Source organism: Mauremys mutica, chromosome 5 (genome assembly GCF_020497125.1).
Source record: "Mauremys mutica isolate MM-2020 ecotype Southern chromosome 5, ASM2049712v1, whole genome shotgun sequence".
NCBI classification, from domain to species: domain Eukaryota; kingdom Metazoa; phylum Chordata; order Testudines; family Geoemydidae; genus Mauremys; species Mauremys mutica.
Window position 1 is genome coordinate 143,377,307 of NC_059076.1, and position 25,641 is coordinate 143,402,947.

General features: G+C 63.6%; 1 protein-coding gene across 4 annotated transcripts in view; it reads right to left on the minus strand.

Moving 5' to 3' along the window:
- Positions 1-1,689: 1,689 nt before the first annotated feature.
- The window catches only part of LOC123370842 (dedicator of cytokinesis protein 2-like), a 336,056-nt gene continuing 312,104 nt past the window's right edge, over positions 1,690-25,641 (minus strand). For 2 of the 4 annotated variants that reach the window (XM_045017657.1, XM_045017655.1), the window contains 13 exons: positions 25,453-25,557; positions 24,767-24,908; positions 24,236-24,317; positions 23,929-24,013; positions 23,177-23,263; positions 22,169-22,345; positions 10,526-10,609; positions 10,047-10,184; positions 6,628-6,716; positions 6,182-6,344; positions 5,536-5,647; positions 3,031-3,164; positions 1,691-2,937 (listed from right to left, as the gene is read on the minus strand). In XM_045017657.1, coding sequence (XP_044873592.1) covers positions 2,857-2,937; positions 3,031-3,164; positions 5,536-5,647; positions 6,182-6,344; positions 6,628-6,716; positions 10,047-10,184; positions 10,526-10,609; positions 22,169-22,345; positions 23,177-23,263; positions 23,929-24,013; positions 24,236-24,317; positions 24,767-24,908; positions 25,453-25,557 — 1,479 coding nt within the window. In that variant the 3' untranslated portion in view covers positions 1,691-2,856. Of the gene's footprint in view, positions 2,938-3,030; positions 3,165-5,535; positions 5,648-6,181; positions 6,345-6,627; positions 6,717-10,046; positions 10,185-10,525; positions 10,610-22,168; positions 22,346-23,176; positions 23,264-23,928; positions 24,014-24,235; positions 24,318-24,766; positions 24,909-25,452; positions 25,558-25,641 lie in introns of all 4 variants that reach the window. The other 2 variants (XM_045017656.1, XM_045017658.1) reach the window with 2 other exon arrangements.

Here is a 25,641-nt window from a genome sequence, read left to right on the forward strand (position 1 = left end):
CCTAGAATGGCCAAGATGGGGGAGGGAAGTGCCCAGGCTGAGCGGGAGCCAGGATGGGGCAGGGGGCTTGTTCCTCCCCCCTTTGTGGCTATGTAGGCTGGAATGGGGGGGGGTGGAGGCTTTGTGATGGCCCCAGCACGGAGACAGTGGGGGAGGGGTGTCTGCACAGCCAGCAGTGTGAAGAAATGGGGGGGGGGGGGCCTTTGTAATGGCCACGTGATGGCCCCAGCAAGGGGTGGGGAGGGTGGGACGTGTGTAATGGTTAGAACAGGGGGCAGGGAACCAGGACTCCCAAGTTCTGGCCAGGGATGGGGGTCTGAAGGGGAGCCAGCGCCCCACGATGGCTGGGCTACATCCCACGGGACCCGCTGTGGCCCAGTTCGGGCGGGGTTTGGTCCTGTACCACAGCTGGGGGGAGGGGGTGTCACTGCAGACCATCGCTCTGCTCCCTGCCCCCGGTGGATGCTGTGATCCCAGGGTGCTGGGGGGGTTGTGCGTGTCCAGGCCATAGGACGTGCCCTGTGTCCCCGTGGGTACATAGGGGACCTGCAGGGGGGCACTGACTGCCCCTGGACCAGCGTCCCCCCCTCCCAAGCCGCCGCTGCCCCTCCAGCCACCACAGTGACCTGGCGTGATGGGCGCTGGTGGCTCAGCTGCCGGGGCACTCCCGGGGCACATTCTGCACTGACGTGAGCACGAGGGCGCCCCGGGCTGAGCTGGGATCTGCCTGGGGCCAGCTCGCAGCTGCCCCATGGGGCAAGGCCTTGTGCCCCCCCCCCCCAGCCAGCCTCCTGCTGTGGGCCCATGGGGCAAGGCCTTGTGCCCCCCCCCCCCCCCCCTCCCCAGCCAGCCTCCTGCTGCTGGGCCCATGGGGCAAGGCCTTGTGCCCCCCCCCCCCCCCCCCAGCCTCCTGCTGCTGGGCCCATGGCCCGGCATGTGCGGCATTGCTGAGCCTGCCCCCCAGCTGGGGGCTACCGGGTGACCCAGGGGCCAAAGGAAGCCGGTGATGCAGGGACCCAGATGTGGCTGCCTGGTGGATTGAAAGGCTCCAAAAACTTTTGAGGCAGCTGCAATGGGAAGGGGGCAGGTAGCCAGGACTGCGGGGTTCCAGTCCTGGTTCTGGGAACGATGGGGGGGGTCTAGTGGTTAGAGCAGCGGGGGGGTGGGGGTGGGTGTTCCCCTCTGTGCATCTCCCATGGGCTGACTGGGCCTGGCGGGGGGCGGGTCTGGCCATAGCAGGATTCCTGGCGGTGGCTGTAGGTTTGCCTGTGCTCACAGCCCCTGGCTGGGAGGCTGCAAGGGCAGGGCAGGGACGTGCTGCGCCCGGGTGTGGGAGCAGAACCCCACCCCGCCCCGTGGCTGCCCCAGGGAACCCGGGGTGGTCCCAGCCCCACTTGCTCTTCATGGGAGGGGGACGGGATGGCAGCGAATCTGGTGCCCCTGCCCAGCTGGCCTCAGGCTGCGGCGCCTTTCTGAGCCAGGCCTCGTTCGCCTGAGCTGCTGGGTAAAGCAGCCCAGCCCAGCCCCCGCCCCCCCCAGGGTAAAGCATCCCACCCCTGCCTGCCTTGCCCCCTACAGTGCCCCCCCCACCCCTTTAGTCTGTGTTGTCCTTAGGCCTTTGCTGTCATGCTTTCCCCCACCTCCCTGCCGCCGCTGGCCTGAGGTCGGGGCTGGCACAGCCTGGAGGATTTAGTCTCTTTATTGGCAGGCAGCTGGAGGCAGCCCATGGCCCCAGGCACAGGCCCCCGGGAGCAGGGCGGCGGGTACGTGCTGAGCAAGCAGTGGGGCCTGGGCAAGGAGCTGCTGTGAGGAACGTGGGCAGAACACAAACCCCGAGGGCCCATGGTGGGGACGCTAAGCCCATCTGGCTGCCTCGCGTCCTGCTGCAGCCGAGAGCAGCAGCAGGCTGGCTCCTGCCCCACACGGGAGGGGCTCAGTCCATGGGCGCGGCCCGCAGTGCGGGAGGCCGGCTGGGACCAGGCGATAGGAAACGGCCTTAGCTGAACGGAGCTGCGGTTGCTGCAGAGGAGCCCCAGCGGTGCTGGAGGCAGCTCACTGCACCGCGGCTCCAGGGGTCGCAGCCTCTGGGAGCGGCTGATACGGAGCCTATTTCAGCGCTGCTCTGTGACCAGCTCGCGGTGGGGGGTAATGGGTGCTCAGGGGCTGCCCACCTCCAGCCCCGCCCCGCCCCGGGACAGTGCAGCCCTAGGGGGTCAGGGCCTGGCACACTGTCCTGTACCAAGGGGCTGCCCGCTGGGGAGTGGTCCTGCCGAGCGGGAGGACTGAGTCTATCAAACACTAAGTGCGTGGCACCCGGGCAGCAGAGCCCGTTCTCCCAGCCTCAGCACATGGCCAGGCCGTGGAACTGAACAGGGGCAATGCAAAGGAAATGTTTCCCCCAGGCAGCATTGCATTCGCCTGTGAAACTCACTGCCCCAAGACGGCTTAGGGGCTGGGCCTTTATCCAGAGCACAAATAGGAAAAGGAGAGCTGGGAGGGGACCCAGAGCCCAGCTTCAGGGCTGCGGCGACCTCGAACTCCTGGGGCTGGAGCAGTCCTTCACCGGGGCAGATTTGCCGGCTCCAATGTTTCCTACACGTTCCTCAGAGGGGCAGACGGGCCCTAGGCCTGAGCTAGGCTGGTGCCGCCTGTGAGAGGGAGGCTGGGCTAGTCTGGGGCTTCTGCAGCTCCAAGCACACGGGACCCAGCGTGCGGGGGTGGTGGGATGCTCGGGCTGCCGCAGGAAAGACGACTGAGTCCGGCCCAGGGCTCAGCCAGGGGGGGCCAAGCAGCCAGCAAACACCATCAGCAGTCACCCTCCTGAGCGGGACAGCGAGGGGGGCCGATCACGTCAGCTCAGGCCTGGGATATGCGCTTGGATTTGGGGGGTGGCGGGGGCGGTGATTTCAGCCCTTTACTTCCATCCACTGTCAGCTGCTAAAACAAAGAGGAACAAGCGTTAGTGAGTGGCTGGGCCCTGCACCCCATGGGGCTCTGGGGAGAGGCTGCAGCCCAGGCCATGGCCAGTACCTTCCCACTGTTGGGCGCGGCGTTCTGCTCCATGAAGGTCTCGTAGACGCTGGAGCTGATTTTGCGGGGCAGTGGGGGGGCCTTGCTGGCGCTCTTCACCCGGCCTGCGAAGCCCCGGGGGGATCCTGACGCCCCTGCACACAGAGAGGAGGACACAGCGCTGAGCCCTGCCCTGTCATGTGCAGCTGGAGCAAAGCCGGCGCTGCCCCATGCCCTCGTGATGCCAGCTCCGCCGCTGGGCACATATGGGCCGTGAGGGCGTCAGCAGGCCCCCGGGAGAGCCAGGCAGGGACCCGCCACACCCCGTACAGCCACTGGGTTTCGGACTGTCTGGCCGCATGGATCCCACCCTTGGTTCGTGTTGGCCCCACGGGTAGGAGAGCAGCACAGGGCCCGGGGCCCAGCCTGTCCCCCCCCCCCCCCGACCCAAAGGCATAAATGGCCCCTCAGGCCCTTCACCCTGGCCAAATCCCGGAGCTATAAGGGGGCAGGGGAGGGCGGGGAGAGGGCTCCACGTGGCCAGGGCACCTCAAAGACCCCCAGGCACTGTATGGTGAGTGACCGGCCAGTGCTGGGAGCCCGGCGTGAGCTGCGGTCGCAGGCCAGTCCCGCCAGGAGCCCCAGCTGCAGTGCAGTGCTGGACACCAGGTGGCTCCGGGCCAGGGCACTGCTCCGACAAGGGCCCCAGCAGCGCCAGCGTTCATGGGAGAGCGGCTCCAGTGCCCCCGAACAGGCGTCACGCAGGCAGGGCCCCGTCCGGCTGAGGCTTGGTGCACCGGGAGCACAGGCGAGGCCTCAGTGCTGATGACGAAGGCTGCACAGCGGAGGAAGCGGCTCACCAGGGCACTGACGGGGGCAGGGAAGATTACGCAGAGGGGGTCCCCCCCGAGACTCTCCATGGTCAGTCTGCAGCCCCCTTCGTGGAGTGCTGGCCACACTGGGAGGGGAGGGGATGGGGGCGCCCGGACGTGCCGTGCTGGGGGGAGGGGATGGGGTGCCCGGACGTGCCGTGCTGGGGGGAGGGGAGGGGAGGGGGTGCCCGGACGTTCCGGGCTGGGGGGAGGGGAGGGGATGGGGGTGCCCGGACGTGCCGTGCTGGGGGGAGGGGATGGGGGTGCCCGGACGTGCCGTGCTGGGGGGAGGGGAGGGGGGTGCCCGGACGTGCCGTGCTGGGGGGAGGGGAGGGGGGTGCCCGGACTGGCCGTGCGGGGGGGGGGGGGAGGGGAGGGGGGAGCCCGGACGTGCCGTGCTGGGGGGAGGGGATGGAGGTGCCCGGACGTGTCGTGCTGGGGGGAGGGGAGGGGATGGAGGTGCCCGGACGTGCCGTGCTGTGGGAGGGGAGGGGGGCGCCCGGACGTTCCGTGCTGGGGGGAGGGGAGGGGATGGGGGTCCATGTCCGTGCCGTGCTGGGGGAGGGGAGGGGGTGCCCGGACGTGCCGTGCTGGGGGGAGGGGATGGGGGTGCCCGGACGTGCCGTGCTGGGGGGAGGGGAGGGGAGGGGGGTGCCCGGACGTGCCGTGCTGGGGGGAGGGGAGGGGGGTGCCCGGATGTGCCGTGCTGGGGGGGAGGGGAGGGGGGTGCCCGGATGTGCCGTGCTGGGGGGGAGGGGAGGGGCGGGGGGTGCCCGGACGTGCCGTGCTGGGGGGAGGGGATGGAGGTGCCCGGACGTGCCGTGCTGGGGGGAGGGGAGGGGATGCGCGTGCCCGGACGTGCCGTGCTGGTGGGGAGGGGATGGGGGTGCCCGGCAGTGCCGTGCTGGGGGCGGGGATGGGGGTGCCCGGACGTGCCGTGCTGGGGGGAGGGGAGGGGATGGGGGTGCCCGGACGTGCCGTGCTGGGGGGAGGGGATGGGGGTGCCCGGACGTGCCGTGCTGGGGGAGGGGAGGGGGGTGCACGGACGTGCCGAGCTGGGGGTAGCGGAGGGGATGTATGTGCCCGGACGTGCCGTGCTGGGGGGATGTCAGGAGGTGCCCGGACGTGCCGTGCTGGGGGGGGGGAGGGGAGGGGGTGCCCGGACGTGCCGTGCTGGGGGCGGGGAGGGGATGGGGGTGCCCGGACTTGCCGTGCTGGGGGAGGGGAGGGGGGTGCCCGGACGTGCCGTGCTGGGGGAGGGGAGGGGGGTGCCCGGACGTGCCGTGCTGGGGGGAGGGGAGGGGGTGCCCGGACGTGCCGTGCTGGGGGGAGGGGAAGGGGGTGCCCGGACGTGCCGTGCTGGGGGGAGGGGAGGGGGCGCCCGGACGTGCCGTGCTGGGGGGAGGGGAGGGGAGGGGGTGCCCGGACGTGCCGTGCTGGGGGGAGGGGATGGAGGTGCCCGGACGTGCCGTGCTGGGGGGAGGGGATGGAGGTGCCCGGACGTGCCGTGCTGGGAGGAGGAGAAGGGGGCGCCCGGACGTGCCGTGCTGGGGGGAGGGGAGGGGATGGAGGTGCCCGGACGTGCCGTGCTGGGGGGAGGGGAGGGGGTGCCCGGACCTGCCGTGCTGGGAGGAGGAGAAGGGGGTGTCCATACCTGTTGCAGTAGGGGATGCAGCGCTGGCATCTCTCTCCGGGGGTGGCTGTTTTCCCTCGGCACCGGCCAGGCAGCTCTCACTCATGTTCCGGGAGAGTCTCCACTTCTCCTCCTGGGGGAGCAAGCGGCAGCAGCTCAGGTCCCCAGCCCTGGGCTCCATGTTCCAGGGCAGCCGCCGCCAGCCTCCTCCCGGGCACCTAATGGGCCAGCAGCAGCGGCCAAGCTGGGGCCAGCCCACGGGGAGCAGGGACACGGCGCCTGGGCGCAGGGCTTGCTGGCACAAGCTGAGTGGGGGAGTAACATGAATCCGCTAGCTTGTTTCGTTAGCCCCCTTTCACAGATGGGGAAACTGAGGCACGGAGGGGCTGGGCCTCACCCAGGAGGTGAGCTGGGAATAGTCTCCAGGGCTTTGTGCGGCAGGCCAGGCCACAGTGGCCGCTCTCACCTAGGCAGGCTTCAGGGCCATGTCCCAGTCCCTCTGTGCTCGGGCACCTGCCCAGTGCAGCGGGGACACCACGGCTCACAGCGAGGGGCACAGGCTGGGGAGGACGCAGCTCACGGCGTGAGGGGTGCAGGCCCGGCAGGGGGCATGGGCTGGGGAGGTGCCATGCAGGGGAACGCGGCTCACGCCGGGGGGCAGCTTTACCTTGGGCTCCGGGGGCTCCAAGACGGACTGGCGCTGCTCCTGCCGCCGGTACCCAAAGAAGGTGCTGCCGCGATTCTCCCTGCGGTCGCTCTTGCGCTCCTCGGCCTCAGGGGGATGCTCAGGAGCACAGGGCACCGACTTCCTGGAGGGAGGGGGCTCTGTGCTGCAGACACCCCCAGGGGAGCCTTGTGAGAGTGGGGTGGGGGCAGTGATGGGGGGGCAGGTGGCCACGATGTAGAGTGGAAGGGGCGGGGGGAGGGCAGGAGCTGGGAGGAGAGGGGCAGCGAGGCAGGGTGGGGCTGGGGGGGCAGCCAGTGGCTGAGGGGGGAGGGGAGGGCAGTCCCTGAGGACATGGGCAGCGCGGCTGGGGGGGCGGCCGGTGGCTGGGGGGGGGGGGGGGGGAAGGGGGGGGCAGAGCAGGGCTGCTCCCTGGCTCCAGGACTCACCTGTCTTGGTGTGGGCGGCTGGGTGGCTCCGTTTCCGGGCCCCACAACTTGGAGTGGGGGCGGCCTCCGCGCCTCTCCTCCAGGAAGGGCTGCAAGCACAAGGAGCCAGGGGTCAGGGCTGAGCTTCTCTCCCCAGGCCTATAGCCCCCTCTCCCAGCCCAGCCCCCGTCCCCACGGGGCAGCTCCCCTCCTACCCCCCCCCCCACCCGGCAGCATGGCCACTGGAGCGCTGGGGCCACGGAGAGAGCTCGGGGGGGGGGGGGGGCGGGCTCAATGTGGACACGGGTCTGCGGCCGGGGGAGGCTGAGCAGAGGCGCAGGGAGCGGGACGCGGGCGCTCACCCAAAGGCAGGAGCGGAGGAAGAAGGGAGCCAAGGACAGAGCCCCCAGGGAGCAGCATGGGCAGGGCACTGGGAGCAACAGGGAAGGAGCAATCACCGCCCCTCCCCCCCGCCGCCGGCTCCCCTTGGAGCATGAGAAGGCGCCGGACTGGACTGGCCCAGCTGCCCGTCCCGGCGACTGGCCAGCAGCAGCCCTGCCGCAGGGAGGCCAGGTTACCCTGCTCATGCCCGCGGTTCTAGCCCTGCCACACTCAGGTATTTACTGTGCCCACTCTGGATGGTCTCGTTCAACGGGGCTGGTCCCTCTGAACCCTGCTGAGCTCTGGCCCTCAGCAACAGCTTGTGGCCATGTGTTCCACAGGCTAACCAAGAGCCACAGGAAACACTGGTTCCTTTTCCCAATGTCCCTGCTCAGCTGCACTGACTGTCCCCTCCACATCCATGCGCCACGGGCCAGGGAACACGGGGCTCTGCTGCGCCTTCTCCATCCCCAGCCTCAGCCACCCCCACACCTGTCTGCTCTCGAAGGAACAACCCCCAGCCTGCTCAGTCCCTGATCACCCTCGTCAGCCATCTCGGGGAGCACTGCTCTGTGCTGCCCTGCGGGAGCCGGGCGCCAGCCCTCGCAGCGCATCCAGACAGGCCGCGCCCCATCTACAGGGCAGCATTAGACAGTTCGCTGCATTAGTCTCCTGCCTGCCCTGCAGCTCGGCAGCTCGTTTGCTTTTCTGGCATCAGCTGCACGTTGGGTCGAGCTCACACTGCGCTGCCCGGCGACGCTGGGTCTGGTTGCTGAGCGGCTACGGACACTCCCCGACTTACGCAGGTGTTCTGTTCCGGAACGCCGTGTGTAACGCGATTTTGTGTAAGTCCGAAACGTATACCCAACCATTACGCAAAAAACAACCCCAAAACCCTCCTATCTCTAGCTTACGGAACTTTTCCCATGAGTGCAGATTTGCATAAGTCGGGTTTGTGTAACCCGGGGGGCGTCTGCACTGTTAAGTTAGGCCCTGAGAAGGCACATGACGAGGGCAGATTAAACCCTCCAATGTGTGTTACTTCGTATTAGTCAGCCCTGAATCCCAGCTGTGCCTGCCAGCATGCTGCCTTTTCCCTCCGCCAGTCCCTCAAATTCCTCACGGGCTCCTCTGGGCGAGGCTCCCCTCAATACCTTTGTGCCATCTGCAGATTCACACCTCCCTTCTCCAGCTTGTTAATAAGTATCTGAAACCCCCGTCTGCCCCCCGGGGCCCTGCTGTGACCCCTCTGCTCTGATGGAAACGGACCATCGATCCCTGCTCTGTTCTGAGCCTTCTGCTCCAGGGCAGGGCTTCGCCCTCCCCTCACAGCGACTGGTTCCTCATCAGCCTCCTGAGAGAGGCTTTGCCAAGGGCCTTCGAATGGCGGCTGCTGGGTGACGGCCAGGTGCAGAGATGCCGAAAGATCCTGCTCTGCAGCTGCCGAGCCCCTCTTGGGGTGAGATCCAGGGGTTTCAGTGTTTGGCTGCCAGCACCTTCCCTGGGGCAGGGCTCAGGCCCATGGCCTGCGGGCACCCAGCCCACCCCACACCGGTTCACAGCGAGTCACAACCTGGCTGATTTCTGGCACAGGGAAACCATTCGGCTTCTCAGCAACGTCCAAATCCTTAGCACCTCCACCCTCCCGGGCGGCCCCGCTGACCCCGCCCCCGCCTGCCGGGCGGCCCCGCTGACCCTGCCCCCGCCTGCCGGGCGGCCCCGCTGACCCAGCCCCCGCCTGCCGGGCGGCCCCGCTGACCCTGCCCCCGCCTGCCGGGCGGCCCCGCTGACCCTACCGGGCGGCCCCGCTGACCCAGCCCCGCCTGCCGGGCGGCCCCGCTGACCCAGCCCCCGCCTGCCGGGCGGCCCCGCTGACCCTGCCCCCGCCTGCCGGGCGGCCCCGCTGACCCATCCCCCGCCTGCCGGGCGGCCCCGCTGACCCTGCCCCCGCCTGCCGGGCGGCCCCGCTGACCCTGCCCCCGCCTGCCCGGCGGCCCCGCTGACCCAGCCCCCGCCTGCCGGGCGGCCCCGCTGACCCTGCCCCCAGCCTGCCGGGCGGCCCCGCTGACCCAGCCCCCGCCTGCCGGGCGGCCCCGCTGACCCAGCCCCCGCCTGCCGGGCGGCCCCGCTGACCCCGCCCCCGCCTGCCGGGCGGCCCCACTGACCCCGCCCCCGCCTGCCGGGCGGCCCCGCTGACCCCGCCTCCGCCTGCCGGGCGACCCCGCTGACCCCGCCCCCGCCTGCCGGGCGGCCCCGCTGACCCCGCCTCCGCCTGCCGGGCGGCCCCGCTGACCCCGCCTCCGCCTGCCGGGCGGCCCCGCTGACCCCGCCTCCGCCTGCCGGGCGGCCCCGCTGACCCAGCCCCCGCCTGCCGGGCGGCCCCGCTGACCCTGCCTCCGCCTGCCGGGCGGCCCCGCTGACCCCGCCCCCGCCTGCCGGGCGGCCCCGCTGACCCCGCCCCCGCCTGCCGGGCGGCCCCGCTGACCCCGCCCCCGCCTGCCGGGCGGCCCCGCTGACCCCGCCCCCGCCTGCCGGGCGGCCCCGCTGACCCCGCCCCCGCCTGCCGGGCGGCCCCGCTGACCCTGCCCCCGCCTGCCGGGCGGCCCCGCTGACCCTGCCGGGCTGCCCCGCTGACCCTGCCCCCGCCTGCCGGGCGGCCCCGCTGACCCTGCCCCGCCTCCCGGGCGGCCCCGCTGACCCTGCCCCCGCCTCCCGGGCGGCCCCGCTGACCCTGCCCCCGCCTGCCGGGCGGCCCCGCTGACCCTGCCCCCGCCTGCCGGGCGGCCCCGCTGACCCTGCCCCCGCCTGCCGGGCGGCCCCGCTGACCCTGCCCCCGCCTGCCGGGCGGCCCCGCTGACCCTGCCGGGCTGCCCCGCTGACCCTGCCGGGCGGCCCCGCTGACCCTGCCCCCGCCTACCGGGCGGCCCCGCTGACCCTGCCGGGCAGCCCCCCGACCCAGCCCCCACCCATGGCCTGCAGGCAGCCCCGCCTGCCTGCCCCCTCTCCACTCCCCTGCCTGCCCCCCCGCCCACTCCCACCCCGTGCCCGCCCACACTCACCAGCTCCCGCAGGCCGTACTGGCTCTCCACCTTGGCTCGCAGCTGCACGAAGCACTGCTCCATGCGCTCATGGAAGGGCCTGAGGTCCTCAGTCACCTTCCTGCCGTGGATCCGGATCCCCTCTGCCAAGAGTGGAATCTGCCGGGAAACAGGCCCCGTGCCAGTGCCCACAGGATGGACACGGGCCTTGGCTCACACAACCCAGGCGCTACAGGGACAAGGGTGCCTAGGTGGAGGGCGGGGGGGCAATGGGGGCTGGGCAGCACCCACACGGGCCTGGCAGGGCTGAGGGGTCATTGCCTGGTGCCGGAATGGGCAGTGGCCTGCCCAGCGAAAAGGCTCAGGAGAAGAGCCCCCCCGTTTGGGGGACTCTAAGGATCCTCCAGGGTTCTGCCTGGAGCAGATGCAGGAGGCTGGGGCAGAAACACCCTCAGGAAGCCCTGGGATGCTGGGGAGCCCTGCAGCAAGGGGGGAGCTACCTGCCAGGCGATCAGGTCCTGCAGCGTCTCAATACTGGCCTGGTCCTCGGGGTGCTCCGTCCGGTAGGCCTCCTGGAAAAACGCCTGCAACAGCAAACCCGCCTCAGCTCCTGCCTCGGCCTGGCTCAGCACATGGCCTCAGCCCCCGGCAGGGTGCAGCTGAGCATGGAGCAGAGACACAGCGGCTCACTCCCGACCCACAGCCCCTGGCTGTGTGAGCCTGGGTTCCCTCCGCTGCTCTCTGCCCCCCAGCTCTGCCGGTGCCCCTCACTCCCGACCCACAGCCCCTGCTACTCCAGCCCTGACCCCCAAGCTCTGCCGGTGCCCCTCACTCCCGACCCGCAGCCCCCGGCTATCCATAAAAAGTATGGGCTGGATGAATGGACTATAAGGTGGCTAGAAAGCTGGCTAGATGGTCGGGCTCAACGGGTAGTGATCAACGGCTCCATGTCTAGTTGGCAGCCGGTATCAAGCGGAGTGCCCCAGGGGTCAGTCCTGGGGCCGGTTTTGTTCAATCTCTTCATTAATGATCTGGAGGATGGCGTGGACTGCACCCTCAGCAAGTTTGCAGCTGACACTAAACTGGGAGGAGTGGTAGATACGCTGGAGGGTAGGGATAGGATACAGAGGGACCTAGACAAATTAGAGGATTGGGCCAAAAGAAACCTGATGAGGTTCAATGTAGCTAGCTGGGTTTGTGATGACCGGGAGAACCGTATGGTGACTTGTCTGCCTGGTGCAAAGGTTGCAGATCTCTCGAAGCATCTAGACAGACTTATGCTGGGGAGGAGCCGGTGGTCGTGGTACATGTAGGTACCAATGACATAGGGAAGGGTAGGCGAGAGGTCCTGGAGGCCAAATTTAGGCTGCTAGGAAAGAGACTGAAATCCAGGACCTCTATGGTGGCAGTCTCAGAAATGCTCCCAGTTCCACACACAGGGCCAGGTAGGCAGGCAGAGCTTCAGAGTCTCAATGCGTGGATGAGACGATGGTGTAGAGAGGAGAGGTTTACATTCATTAGGAACTGGAAAAACTTTTGGGATGGGGGGAGCCTATACAGGAGAGATGGGCTCCACCTAAACCAGAGTGGAACCAGACTGCTGGCACTAAACATTAAAAAGGTTGTAGAGCAGTTTTTAAACTAGGAGATGGGGGAAAGCCGACTGCTGCAGAGGAGCGTGTGGATCGGACACAGACTTCTCCTAGGGGAGAGTCTAATGATAGAGAATCTCCAGGTTATAGTCAGGAGCAGAGGACGGAAGAGGATAATGTAAGAGCCGGATCAGATGATAAACAGTCACATAAAAAAGAATTTGGCACATCAGAAAAGGGCAGACAAATAAACAGGGATAAGTTTTTAAAGTGCTTGTACACATATGCTAGAAGTCTAAATAATAAGATGGGTGAACTAGAGTGCCTTGTGATAAAGGAGGATATTGATATAATAGGCATCACAGAAACCTGGTGGACTGAGAGCAATCAGTGGGACACAATCATTCCGGGGTACAAAATATATCGGAAGGACAGAACAGGTCGTGCAGGGGGAGGAGTGGCACTATATGTGAAAGAAAATGTAGATTCAATTGAAGTAAAAATCTTAAGTGAATCCACATGTTCCATAGAATCTCTATGGATAGAAATTTCATGCTCTAATAAAAATATAACATTAGGGATCTATTATCGACCACCTGACCAGGATAGTGATGATGAAATGCTAAGGGAAATTAGAGAGGCTATCAAAATTAAGAACCCAATAATAGTGGGGGATTCCAATTATCCCCATATTGATTGGGAACATTTCACTTCAGGACAAAATGCAGAGATAAAATTTCTCAATACTTTAAATGACTGCTTCATGGAGCAGCTGGTACGGGAACCCACAAGGGGAGAGGCAACTCTAGATTTAATCCTGAGTGGAGCACAGGAGCTGGTTCAAGAGGTAACTATAGCAGGACTGCTTGCAAATAGTGACCATAATACAATAGCATTCAACATCCCTGTGGTGGGAAGAACACCTCAACAGCCCAACACTGTGGCATTTATTTTCAAAAGGGGAAACTATGCAAAAATGAGGGGGTTAGTTAAACAAAAGTTAAAAGGTACAGTGACTAAAGTGAAATCCCTGCAAGCTGCATGGGCGCTTTTTAAAGCCACCATAATAGAGGCCCAACTTCAATGTATACCCCAAATTAAGAAACACAGTAAAAGAACTAAAAAAGAGCCACCGTGGCTTAACAACCATGTAAAAGAAGCAGTGAGAGATAAAAAGACTTCCTTTAAAAAGTGGAAGTCAAATCCTAGTGAGGCAAATAGAAAGAAGCATAACACTGCCAAATTAAGTGCAAGAGTGTAATAAGAAAAGCCAAAGAGGAGTTTGAAGAACGGCTAGCCAAAAACTCCAAAGGTAATAACAAAATGTTTTTTAAGGAAGCCTGCTAAACAACCAGTGGGGCCTCTTGACGATAGAGATACAAAAGGAGCGCTTAAAGACGATAAAGTAATTGCGGAGAAACTAAATGGATTCTTTGTTTCAGTCTTCACGGCTGAGGATGTTAGGGAGATTCCCAAACCTAAGCCGTCCTTTGTAGGTGACAAATCTGAGGAACTGTCTCAGACCGAAGTGTCACTAGAGGAGGTTTTGGAATTAATTGATAAACTCAACATTAACAAGTCACCGGGACCCGATGGCATTCACCCAAAAGTTCTGAAAGAACTCAAATGTGAAGTTGCGGAACTATTAACTAAGGTTTATAACCTGTCCTTTAAATCGGCTTCGGTACCCAATGACTGGAAGTTAGCTAATGTAACGCCAATATTTAAAAAGGGCTCTAGGGGTGATCCTGGCAATTACAGACCGGTAAGTCTAACGTCAGTACCGGGCAAATTAGTCGAAACAATAGTTAAGAATAAAATTGTCAGACACATAGAAAAACATAAACTGTTGAGCAATAGTCAACATGGTTTCTGTAAAGGGAAATCATGTCTTACTAATCTATTAGAGTTCTTTGAAGGGGTCAACAAACATGTGGACAAGGGGGATCCAGTGGACGTAGTGTACTTAGATTTCCAGAAAGCCTTTGACAAGGTCCCTCACCAAAGGCTGTTACGTAAATTAAGTTGTCATGGGATAAAAGGGAAGGTCCTTTCATGGATTGAGAACTGGTTAAAAGACAGGGAACAAAGGGTAGAAATTAATGGTAAATTCTCAGAATGGAGAGGGGCAACTAGTGGTGTTCCCCAAGGGTCAGTCCTAGGACCAATCCTATTCAATTTATTTATAAATGATCTGGAGAAAGGGGTAAACAGTGAGGTGGCAAAGTTTGCAGACGATACTAAACTGCTCAAGATAGTTAAGACCAAAGCAGACTGTGAAGAACTTCAAAAAGATCTCACAAAACTAAGTGATTGGGCAACAAAATGGCAAATGAAATTCAATGTGGATAAATGAAAAGTAATGCACATTGGAAAAAAATAACCCCAACTATACATACAATATGATGGGGGCTAATTTAGCTACAATGAGTCAGGAAAAAGATCTTGGAGTCATCGTGGACAGTTCTCTGAAGATGTCCACGCAATGTGCAGAGGCGGTCAAAAAAACAAACAGGATGTTAGGAATCATTAAAAAGGGGATAGAGAATAAGACTGAGAATATATTATTGCCCTTATATAAATCCATGGTACGCCCACATCTCGAATACTGTGTACAGATGTGGTCTCCTCACCTCAAAAAAGATATTCTAGCACTAGAAAAGGTTCAGAAAAGAGCAACTAAAATGATTAGGGGTTTAGAGAGGGTCCCATACGAGGAAAGATTAAAGAGGCTAGGACTCTTCAGTTTGGAAAAGAGAAGACTAAGGGGGGACATGATAGAGGTATATAAAATCATGAGTGATGTTGAGAAAGTGGATAAGGAAAAGTTATTTACTTATTCCCATAATACAAGAACTAGGGGTCACCAAATGAAATTAATAGGCAGCAGGTTTAAAACAAATAAAAGGAAGTTCTTCTTCACGCAGTGCACAGTCAACTTGTGGAACTCCTTACCTGAGGAGGTTGTGAAGGCTGGACTATAACAGGGTTTAAAAGAGAACTAGATCAATTCATTAATGGCTATTCTTCTTCGAGTGATTGCTCCAATCCATTCCAGTTAGGTGTGCGCGCCGCGCGTGCACGGCTTCTCCAGAACTTTTTCCCTAGCAACCCCGGTGGGCCGGCTGGCGCCCCCTGGAGTGGCGCCGCCATGGCGCTAAATATATACCCCAGCCGGCCCGTCCGCTCCTCAGTTCCTTCTTACCGCCCGTGATGGCAGTTGGAACTGTGGAGTGCTTGATAGCCCTTCACGTCCCTAGCTTTCTCTAGTTCTTTGTTGTACATAGTTAGCATAGTTAGTTATAGTGGTTAAGTTAGCATAGTTAGTGTTAGTTAGATAGGCTAAAAAAGGGGGGGTTCCCCCTTTTTTTGCCTTAGCCGGTGCGGGCTCATGCCCAAAGCGCCGGGCTTTAAGCCCTGCACGGGGTGCCAGAAACCGATGCCCGTAGGAGACCCGCACGACGCGTGTCTCCGCTGCTTAGGCGAAGGGCACCGAACTGACAAGTGCCAGATCTGTTTGAAATTCAAGCCGCGGACCCGCAAGGATCGAGATAGCCGCTTGAAACAGATCCTCATGGAGGAGTCCCTCCAACCACCGGCACCGCCCGCGCCGCCTCCGCGGCCTCCTTCCGTGCAGGACACACCACCGGCACCGACTGCGGCACCGCCGGCGAAGAAAGCGGCTGCGAAGACTCGGCACCGCTCGCTCTCGCCCGCCAGGAAACAAAGGCTGGCGAAGGCTTTGGCTCAGGCTCGCGTGCAGGACTCCGCCAAGGTGACTCCGCAGCCTGCAGCCCCTGTGGTGCCTCTGCACAAACAGTGCATTGCACCTGTGACTCCGGCGCCGCAAGGGCCGTCGAGTCCGGCGCCGCCTCGCTCCCCGGTGCCGTCCGTGGTCGAGCCTCGGCGGCCGTCGACGCCGGAGACGTTCGCCTCTGCGCGAGAGCTGATACAGCTCATAGAGGCTCCAGGCCTCCGGCCCCCGGCACCGCCGGCGCGGGCTGTCGTCTCCAGAGGAAAACCGGCAGCAATGGTCCGGCCACCCTCCATGGAATCAAGGCGTGGACGTCGGTCACGGTCCCGGTCTCGCTCCCGCACCGTCGACAGCTTGCCGTCCCGCCAATTGCGTTCCCGGCACCGCACCCCATCGCGGCACCGATCGCAGTCTCCTCGTCGGTCGAAGTCCCGGTACCGCTCCTCTTCGCGGTACCGATCGCACTCCCGACGTCGCACCAGATCGAGGTCGCCACCAACTAGGCACCGCCGGTCTCAGTCCCGGCACCGTTCCCGGCGCCGCGACTCCCGCGGACGCTCCAGACGTCGCGATTCGCGCTCTCGGTCGAGCTCCCGACACCGGTCGAGCTCCCGGCGCCGCGGTGACCATGGTCGGTCTCGGCATCGGAGATCTTACTCCCGGTCGAGCTCCCGGCACCGGACCAGCCCCCGGCACCGGTCGAGCCCCCGGCACCGGTCGAGCTCCCGGCACCGGTCGAGCTCCCGGCACCGTGAAGACCGTCGAGCGAGGTCGCCTTCCCAGCGCCGAGGGGAAGAGCATCCCCCGGCGGTGTGCCCTGGACCCTCTTTGGCACCTCCCTGGCCTTCCCGCCCAGAGTCGGTCGCCTCCGGCGCAGAAGCCTATGGGCTCCCGCCTCCAACGCCACCAGCCCAGCCTAGCGGGGCCCAGCAGTGGGGTTTTTGGGTCCCATGGGCGCAATATGAGTCGAACGCTATGCCTGCTCCGCCGAGGCCTCCAGGGGCCCACCGCAGAGTCCCAGAGGCGTCTATATCTCGGCCACCGCCATCCCCACCGCCAGCCGTTCCGGTGGTGCCAGAGTGCCCCTCCGAACCCCCAGCCCACCACGCAGTGGACCCCTCTTCGGCTGAGGTCATTCAGGAGTTATCCTCCTCATCCTCTCCCGATGAGGCAGTGGCCGGCGCGGCATCAAGACAGCCGCCCCCCGTTGATGCGAAGGCGGATCAAGACTTACTCCGCCATGTGGCGACGGCTATGGACCTCCCTATAGAGGAGGTAAAAGAGGACGAGGACCCCATCACAAACGTGGTGGGGTCAGACGTGCCACTCCGGGTTGCGTTACCTTTTGTGCGCACGGTCCTACGGAACGCCACCACCATTTGGCAAACGCCCGCTTCCGTGCCTCCCACAGCCAGGGGAGTGGAAAGGAAGTACTCAGTCCCTCCCTCGGGCTATGAGTACTTGTACGTGCATCCAACTCCGGACTCCCTGGTGGTACAGTCAGTTAACGATAGGGAGCGTAACGGCCAGCCGGCCGCTGCCCCAAAGGCGAAAGAGGCACGACGGATGGACCTTCTCGGCCGAAAGGTCTATTCGGCAGGGGGCCTGCAGATGAGGATTGGTAACCAACAGGTCCTCCTGGCCAGATACGTGTTCGACATACTCACGTCCCTGGCCAAGTTCACTGACCTCCTGCCGTCAACATCCCGCCAGGACTTCACCACAATGTTGGAGGAAGGGAGGCGGTCCTCTCGCTCCTCCATTACAGCCGGCCTTGACGCGGCGGACTCAGGGGCACGGACCTTAGCAACAGGGGTCACGATGCGGCGCATCGCCTGGCTCCAATCTTCCACCCTGCCTCCAGAGGTCCAGTTTACTCTCCAGGATTTGCCCTTTGACACCAAGGGGTTGTTTTCGGAGAAGACGGATTCGCGGATCCAGTCGCTCAAGGACGGCCGGGTGGCGATCCGCACACTCGGGATGCATACGCCGGTTACGCAACGTAGACCTTTCCGCCCGCAGCCCTCCCGCTATCAGTCGCGGTACCGGCCCTACCCGGCTCGGCGACCGGCCCAAAATCGCCGTCGCCCGTCGGGCAACCGCCGAAACCGGGGCCAGGCCGCTTCCAAAGCCCCACAGGCGGCGAAGCAACCCTTTTGATGGGACGCACGAGGGCTGCACATCACTCTCCCCTACGGATCCTCCTCGTTTATTTCACAACCGCCTCTCCCGTTTTTCTTGGAGTGGTCCCGAGTAACGTCGGACAGCTGGGTGCTCAGCACGGTCCACTCGGGATACGGTCTTCAGTTTGTTTCGCCCCCTCCTTCCCACCCACCTTCCCTGTCCCTCTTCAGGGACCCCTCTCACGAGCAAGTCCTCCTACAAGAGGTCCAGACTCTGTTGAGCGTGGGTGCCATAGAGGAGGTGCCTCCCTCCAGGCGGGGCAGGGGATTTTACTCCAGGTATTTCCTCATCCCCAAGGCAAAAGGCGGGCTACGTCCTATCCTGGACCTTCGCGGGCTGAACAGATACCTACTCAAGCCCAAGTTCCGCATGGTCACCTTGGGGACCATCATTCCCTCCCTGGATCCGGGAGACTGGTTTGCGGCCCTCGACATGAAGGATGCCTACTTCCATGTCGCTATCTACCCCCCTCATCGGCGCTACCTTCGGTTTGTGGCCAACGACGCCCACTACCAATTCGCCGTGTTGCCATTCGGCCTTTCGACCGCCCCCAGAGTATTCACCAAATGCATGGCGGTCGTCGCCGCAGCACTGAGACGGAACCAAATTCACGTGTACCCGAACCTGGACGACTGGCTCATTCGCGGTCTGTCCAGGCAGCTCGTGGAGAGTCAGATAATAGAGGTCCTGGCTCTCTTTCGGCGCCTCGGTCTTCTTGTCAACACCGAGAAGTCAACTTTGATTCCGACGCAGCGAGTCGAATTCATTGGGGCGGTCCTCGACTCCACGATGGCCAGAGCCTGTCTCCCTCGCGCTCGACACCAGACGATGGTCTCCATCATCCGAGACCTCGTCAATTTCCCGACTACGACGGTGCGGTCATGCCTCCGCCTCCTGGGCCACATGGCATCGTGTACATACGTCACCGCGTACGCACGACTTCACCTTCGTCCGTTTCAGTCCTGGCTCGCGACGGTGTACCGCCCGCATCGCGACGCCATCGACATGGTGGTCACAGACAACAGGACGGCTCTTGACTCCCTCCGCTGGTGGCTCGACCCGGAGGTCGTGTGCGCCGGAGTCCCGTTCCACCCTCCTCGGCCATCGGCAACGTTGACCACGGACGCCTCTGCGCTCGGATGGGGGGCTCACTTGGGAGACCTCCACACTCAAGGCCTCTGGTCAGCAAGCGAGCTCACACTCCACATCAATGTCCGCGAGCTCCGAGCAATCCGTTTTGCGTGTCACACCTTTCGGACCAACCTGCAAGGCCGCTGTGTGACAGTATTCACGGACAACACAACAGCAATGTTCTACGTGAACAAGCAGGGCGGAGCCCGCTCGTCCCCCCTCTGCAGGGAAGTGATCCTCCTGTGGGAATTCTGTGTGGCCCACTCCATTCACCTGGAAGCGTCCTTTCTTCCGGGAGTGCAGAACACGCTGGCCGACCATCTCAGCAGGTCGTTTCTCTCCCACGAGTGGTCCCTCCGTCCCGACGTTGCTCACACGATCTTCCAGAGGTGGGGGTTTCCCCGGGTCGACCTCTTCGCCTCCAAGGCGAACAGGAAGTGTCTCCAGTTCTGATCGTTCCGGGGGCACTCGCCGGGCTCTCTGTCGGACGCTTTCCTGTATCCATGGCAGACTCACCTCCTCTATGCCTTCCCTCCGTTTCCACTCGTGCACAGAGTGCTCCAGAAGCTTCGGAGGGACCGAGCCACCATGATACTCGTGGCTCCAGCCTGGCCGAGGCAGCATTGGTACACCCTGCTGCTCGAGCTCTCCGTTCGGGAGCCCATCACCCTCCCGTTGTGGCCGGACCTCATCACGCAGGACTTCGGCAAACTCCACCATCCGAACCTGCAGTCCCTCCATCTTACAGCCTGGTACCTGCGTGGTTGACCCATGCAGAGAGGGGCTGTTCGGCGGCGGTGCAGCAAGTCCTGCTTGAGAGCAGAAAGCCTTCCACTCGTACCACCTACATGGCAAAATGGAAGAGGTTCGCGCTCTGGTGTGACCAGCAAGGGCTCAACCCATTCGTGGTACCTGTCCCTACCATCCTAGATTACCTATGGTACCTTAAGGAACAGGGTCTGGCGGTTTCCTCCTTGCGGGTCCACCTCGCATCGCTGTCCGCCTTTCGTCCGTCGGTCGAGGGTCGAACCATCTTTTCCAATCCGATGGTCTCCCGCTTCCTGAAGGGCCTCGACCGCTTGTACCCGCCAGTACGTCGCCCTGCCCCGACCTGGGACTTGAACCTCGTCCTGGCCAGGCTCATGTGTCCACCATTCGAGCCTATGGCCACGTGTTCTCTCCTCTACCTCTCCTATAAAACGGCCTTCCTGGTTGCCATAACGTCTGCAAGGAGAGTCTCGGAGCTCAGAGCGTTGACGGTGGGCCCCCCCTACACCGTTTTTCATGCTGATAAGGTGCAGCTTCGTCCTCACCCGGCCTTCCTACCAAAGGTGGTCTCGGCCTTCCACCTTAATCAGGACGTCTTTCTCCCGGTTTTCTTCCCGAAGCCCCATGCTTCGCCCCGAGAGCAACAGCTCCACACTCTCGACGTCCGTCGGGCGCTGGCGTTTTACATCGACCGGACAAGGTCCTTTCGGCGTTCCACCCAACTCTTCATCGCAGTCGCTGATCGCATGAAAGGCGAGCCGGTCTCTACCCAGCGCATTTCCTCCTGGGTGACTCAATGCATCAGGTCATGCTACGAGCTGGCTCACGTGACACCATGTCGACTCACCGCTCATTCGACGAGGGCGCACGCCTCGTCAGCCGCCTTCCTGAGCCATGTCCCCATCCAGGACATCTGCAGAGCGGCCACCTGGTCTTCGGTCCACACCTTCGCCTCCCACTACGCGTTGGTGCAGCAGTCTAGAGACGATGCAGCCTTCGGCTCTGCGGTATTGCATTCTGCCACGTCTCACTCCGACCCCACCGCCTAGGTAAGGCTTGGGATTCACCTAACTGGAATGCATTGGAGCAATCACTCGAAGAAGAAAGAACGGTTACTCACCTGTAGTAACTGTTGTTCTTCGAGATGTGTTGCTCCAATCCATTCCAGACCCGCCCTCCTTCCCCACTGTCGGAGTAGCCGGCAAGAAGGAACTGAGGAGCGGACGGGCCGGCTGGGGTATATATTTAGCGCCATGGCGGCGCCACTCCAGGGGGCGCCAGCCGGCCCACCGGGGTTGCTAGGGAAAAAGTTCCGGAGAAGCCGTGCACGCGCAGCGCGCACACCTAACTGGAATGGATAGGAGCAACACATCTCGAAGAACAACAGTTACTACAGGTGAGTAACCGTTCTTTAGCCAGGCTGGGTAAGGAATGGTGTCCCTAGCCTCTGTTCGTCAGAGGATGGAGATGGATGGCAGGAGAGAGATCACTTGATCATTACCTGTTAGGTTCACTCCCTCTGGGGCACCTGGCATTGGCCACTGTTGGTAGACAGGAGACTGGGCTAGATGGACCTTTGGTCTGACCTGGTACGGCCGTTCTTATGTTATGTAAGGACAAGTGTAGAGTCCTAGTAGTGGCAGATGACAGAACAAGGAGCAATGGTCTCAAGTTGCAGTGGGGGAGGTTTAGGTTGGATATCAGGAAATACTATTTCACTAGGAGGGTGGTGAAGCACTGGAATGGGTCACCCTTGCCCCGAGGCCCCACCCTGCTCCCTCCCTCCCTCCTCCCTCCCTTTCACCGGGCTGGGGCAGGGGGTTGGGGTGTGGGAGGGGGTGCAGACTCCGGGCTGGGTGTGCATGCTCCAGGGTGGGGCCAGAAATGAGGGATTATGGGCTCAGGAGGGGGCTCGGGGTTGGGGCTGAGGAGTCCAGAGGGCAGGAGGGGCTCAGGATTGGGACAGGGGGTTGGGGTGTGGGAGGGGGTTAGGGGTGTGGGCTCCAGGCAGCGCTTACCTCAGGCGGCTCCCAGAAGCATCTGGCATGTTCCTCTGGCTCCCAGGCTCAGGGCGGCCAGGTGGCTCCGCACACTGCCCCTGCCTGCAGGCCCTGCTCCCGCAGCTCCCACTGGCTGCAGTTCCTGGCCAATGGGAGCTCAGAGTCAGCGCGCAGAGACCCCTGGCCGCCCCTGCGCCTAGGAGCTGGACATGCCGGCTGCTTCAGGGAACTGCGTGGAGCCGGGCAGAGAGCCTGCCTTAGCCCCGCTGTGCTGCCAACCGGACTTTCAGTGGCCTGGTCAGCAGGGCTGACCAGAGCTGCTCAGGGTCCCTTTTTGACAGGGCGTTGCAGTGGAAAAGTGAATGCCTGGCAACCCTATCTGTGCTCCCTTCCCACAGCTCTGCCGGTGCCCCTCACTCCCGACTCGCAGCCCCTGCTACCCCAGCCCTGTCCCCCCCAGCTCAGCTGATGCTCCTGAATCCTCACCTGCTGCCCCAGCCCTGTCTCACCTGCTGATGCTCCTCACTCCCAACGCGCAGCCCCCTGGGACCCCAGCCCTGGGCTCCCCATAGACCATTAACTACTCTGATGTTTTACACTGCTCCCTGCATGACAGCAGCTCACTGGAGGCAGGTGGTGATGCCCCCTTGTTTGGGGTCAGCCCTCCAGAGCAGCAGGACTGCGCCCTGCCCCCACCCGCCCCGGAGCTCTCACCGTCTCATACTTGGCGAAGCCCCCCATGACGGCCGGGTCCACGATGCCGTTGAGGAGCATGGAGAGCGGGTTGACAGGCAGGCTGGGCTCGCTGTGGTGCCGGTTGATCTCGGTCAGGATTTTCTCATTGGTTTTCTTCATGGTCTCGATGGCATTTTCCAGGGGGCTGATGATGGTCTGGGCCGGGGCAGGGAGGCTATTCAGTGGCTGCAGAGGGCTGGGGGGCTCGGCCCATTTCACCCAGGGCCCCCCGGCTGGCCACAATCCCACCTGAGAACAGGCGGCACTGGGCAGGCTGTGATCCCCCACAGGGACCCCACCACAAACCTCGCCCGCCTGCGTCCAAGCTGCTCCCAGGGTCACGTCACCCGTTTGCAGCCCAACACGCCGGGCATCTCCAGGCCCAGGGAGAGGAGGGTTGGGGAGGCCGAGGCCTGGTTCTGCTGCCTCCACACCCTGTGGCCGGGGACTCCTGGGCAAGGCAGGATTCCTTCCCTAGGCCCCACACAAGCAGGGCTGGGGCCACCTCCCCGCACTACCTCTGGGGCTCACCAGGCAGCTGGGACACTGGATCCAGATTGAACCAGGTGTGACAAAGGGGAATGCGTGCCTCAGTTTCCCCCAGACCTTGCACGGCTCCCAGCGGGTGGGGGGGGGAGAGGGGTTCAGTTTGCTCTCAGGACAGGCCAAGAGTAAGGAACCACTGAGAGCGCCAGGGGGTCAGAGAGTCAATGGCAGCGCCAGGGGGTCAGAGAGTCAATGCAGCGCCAGGGGGTCAGAGAGTCAATGGCAGCGCCAGGGGGTCAGAGAGTCAATGGCAGCGCCAGTGACTCCGGGTCTCCTGCCTCGCAGCTGGGAGCTGAGCAGAGACCCCAGCTGAGAACAAAGGCCAGGGCAGGGGTGGGAGGGGCTAAGTGTCCGAGTGGGTAGGAGGGCACCCCCCCCCCCGATGCCCGGCACCCCCCCCGCTTCCCACCTCCCCCAGTTCCTCCCTTGCCAGGGCCTCACCCTGGCGGTGGCTAGGACCATAAACCAGCGCAGGATCCCAGGCAGCGGATAGGCCGTCACGTAGGTCGTTCTCTCGATCCACATGGTCTGCGGGGGGAGGGGGGGCGGTCAGAGCTCAGTCACCACACGGGCCTTGGCTGAGGGAAGCTGAACAGCTCCTCCCACCTGGGAACCCCCTGGCCACCCCGAGCACAGGGCCCCCGATGCTCCCTCGTCCCCCCAGCGCACAGCCCCCCCCACCACTCCCCAGGACCCCCCTGAGCACAGGGCCCCCAATGCTCCCTCGTCCCCCCAGCGCACAGCCCCCCCCACCACTCCCCAGGACCCCCCTGAGCACAGGGCCCCCAATGCTCCCTCGTCCCCGCAGCGCACAGCCCCCCCCACCACTCCCCAGGACCCCCCCGAGCACAGGGCCCCCGATGCTCCCTCGTCCCCCCAGCGCACAGCCCCCCCCACCACTCCCCATGACCCCCCCGAGCACAGGGCCCCCGATGCTCCCTCGTCCCCCCAGCGCACAGCCCCCCCCACTCCCCAGGACCCCCCTGAGCATAGGGCGCCCCGATGCTCCCTCGTCCCCCCAGCGCACAGCCCCCCCCCACCACTCCCCAGGACCCCCCCCGAGCATCGGGCGCCCCCGATGCTCCCTTGCCCCCTCCCCCGAGCACAGGGCTCCCCCATTGCTCACGCCCACCCTGAGACATCTGCACCCCCCATCCCCCCTAAGCATGGGGCTCCCCCAGGAATTGGCTCACCGCAAACTCATTGTCAGGGTCCTTCGGGCCTTTCCTGAAGGGCCGCGAGTAGCTGAACTGCTGGATGTTGTTGGCTTTATAGAAACTGCAGGAAGAAGGCGGGGTCAGCGTCGTGGGGGGGGGACACTTCCTCCATGTACTGCACCCTGTCCCAGGACCTGCATCAACTCCCCCCCCCCCCAGCACCCTTCCTGCCCCCCTGGGGAATTGCCCCCCCGGGCCCGGGGACCCACCCCCCGAGCACCAAGACCTGCAGGTGGGGGCACTGGCATGCCCACCTTGGGGGTTCTGGGCCCTGGGCACTCACTTGACAATCTGCTCGGGGACGTTCCTGCCCCTGAATCGGTCCCTGGCCTCCTCCACGGGCTGCACGGTGAAGCACTGGATATCTGGGCCGAGTGAAGGAGCAGCCAGAGCACAGGTCTGTCCCGGGCTGAGCCCTGCTGGGGGGGCCCACAGGACCCCTGTGCCTGCCACACCCAGCCAGACCCCTGCACAAGGGAAGCCCCGTGGTGGGGCATGCTTGGGCCTACGCGGGGCACGCTCGGGGGAGGGGAGGGCCTATGTGGGGCGTGCTTGGGACGGGGGACACGCTCGTGCCCAGTGTAACACCGACAGACCCCGGTGGGCGGCAGGCGGGATCGAACCAGCGACCTCGGGAGCTTAGTGCACGAGCTAAAAGCCAGCCGGCGGTAGGGCAGACTCATCATCTCTCTCTAAGTGGTCTCGTCTGGGTGCCACTAGACGGGCCAGAACCCCGCACGCAGGAGGGGTGTGGGTCACACTGGGATGTGAGACAGCTGGGCCTTGGCCACGGAGCTGGGGACGGGGAGGATACACTGGCCCGGTGAGTCGGTGACGTCCTGCTCTGGCGGGGACGTGGTCTGCAGCTTCTCGGCATAGGGGAAGGGCGTCAGCAGCCGCATCTCAAAGTCCTCCCGGCGCTCGTACTCCTTGCCTCGGTAAATGAACACCTTGTTCTGGGGGGTGGGGAGAAAGGTCAGCGTCCCTGTCCTCCTGTCCCACGAGGGCTGCGCCTGCCTGGCCCAACCCTGCTGCAATGGCCTGGCCTAGCGTGTGTGTGTGGGGGGGGAATATACCAGCCGGTGGAGGATGGGGGGCCAGCCAGGCCCATTCTGCGTGGGGGAGGAGTCACCAGGCACTGGCAGGGAGTGGGGGGCCCGGCCTGGCTCCTCCCCCACTATCCCAGCCCTTCCCCCTCCCCCCAGGCCTTGCACACTGTCAGACCCTGCTGGAATCTCTCTCAGGGAAGTCGAGGCAGAGTCCCCAGGCCGCAGGGTCTCAGGCTGTGGCCAGGGGACTTTCCAGAGGAGGATCCCTGGGGCGGCAGGGGGAGAGGAGCATGGTGGGGTCCGGGGCTCGGCCATCAGCAGGGGGCCCTCGCCCAAGGCTGTCACAGGGGCCGACACCGACCCGGCGGCCCAGGAGCACATGCCGGAGCTCAGCTGTGGGCTGGCAGAGCAGCGGGTGGTTGGCTGCGATGGGCCCCGGGGCGTCTCTTACCCGCAGGAACGTGGGGAAGCCCTGCCCGTAGTAGCCCACGGCAAAGTAGTCTGGGCTGGGCCGCAGCACCTTCAGGATGTTCTCGTAGAACTTTGCCTCCCGCTGCTACAAGACACAGGATGGGGCCCCACCCCGCTCAGACGTTTTCACCCAAATCCACTACCCAGGAGGAGGCAGATTGGAGACCGG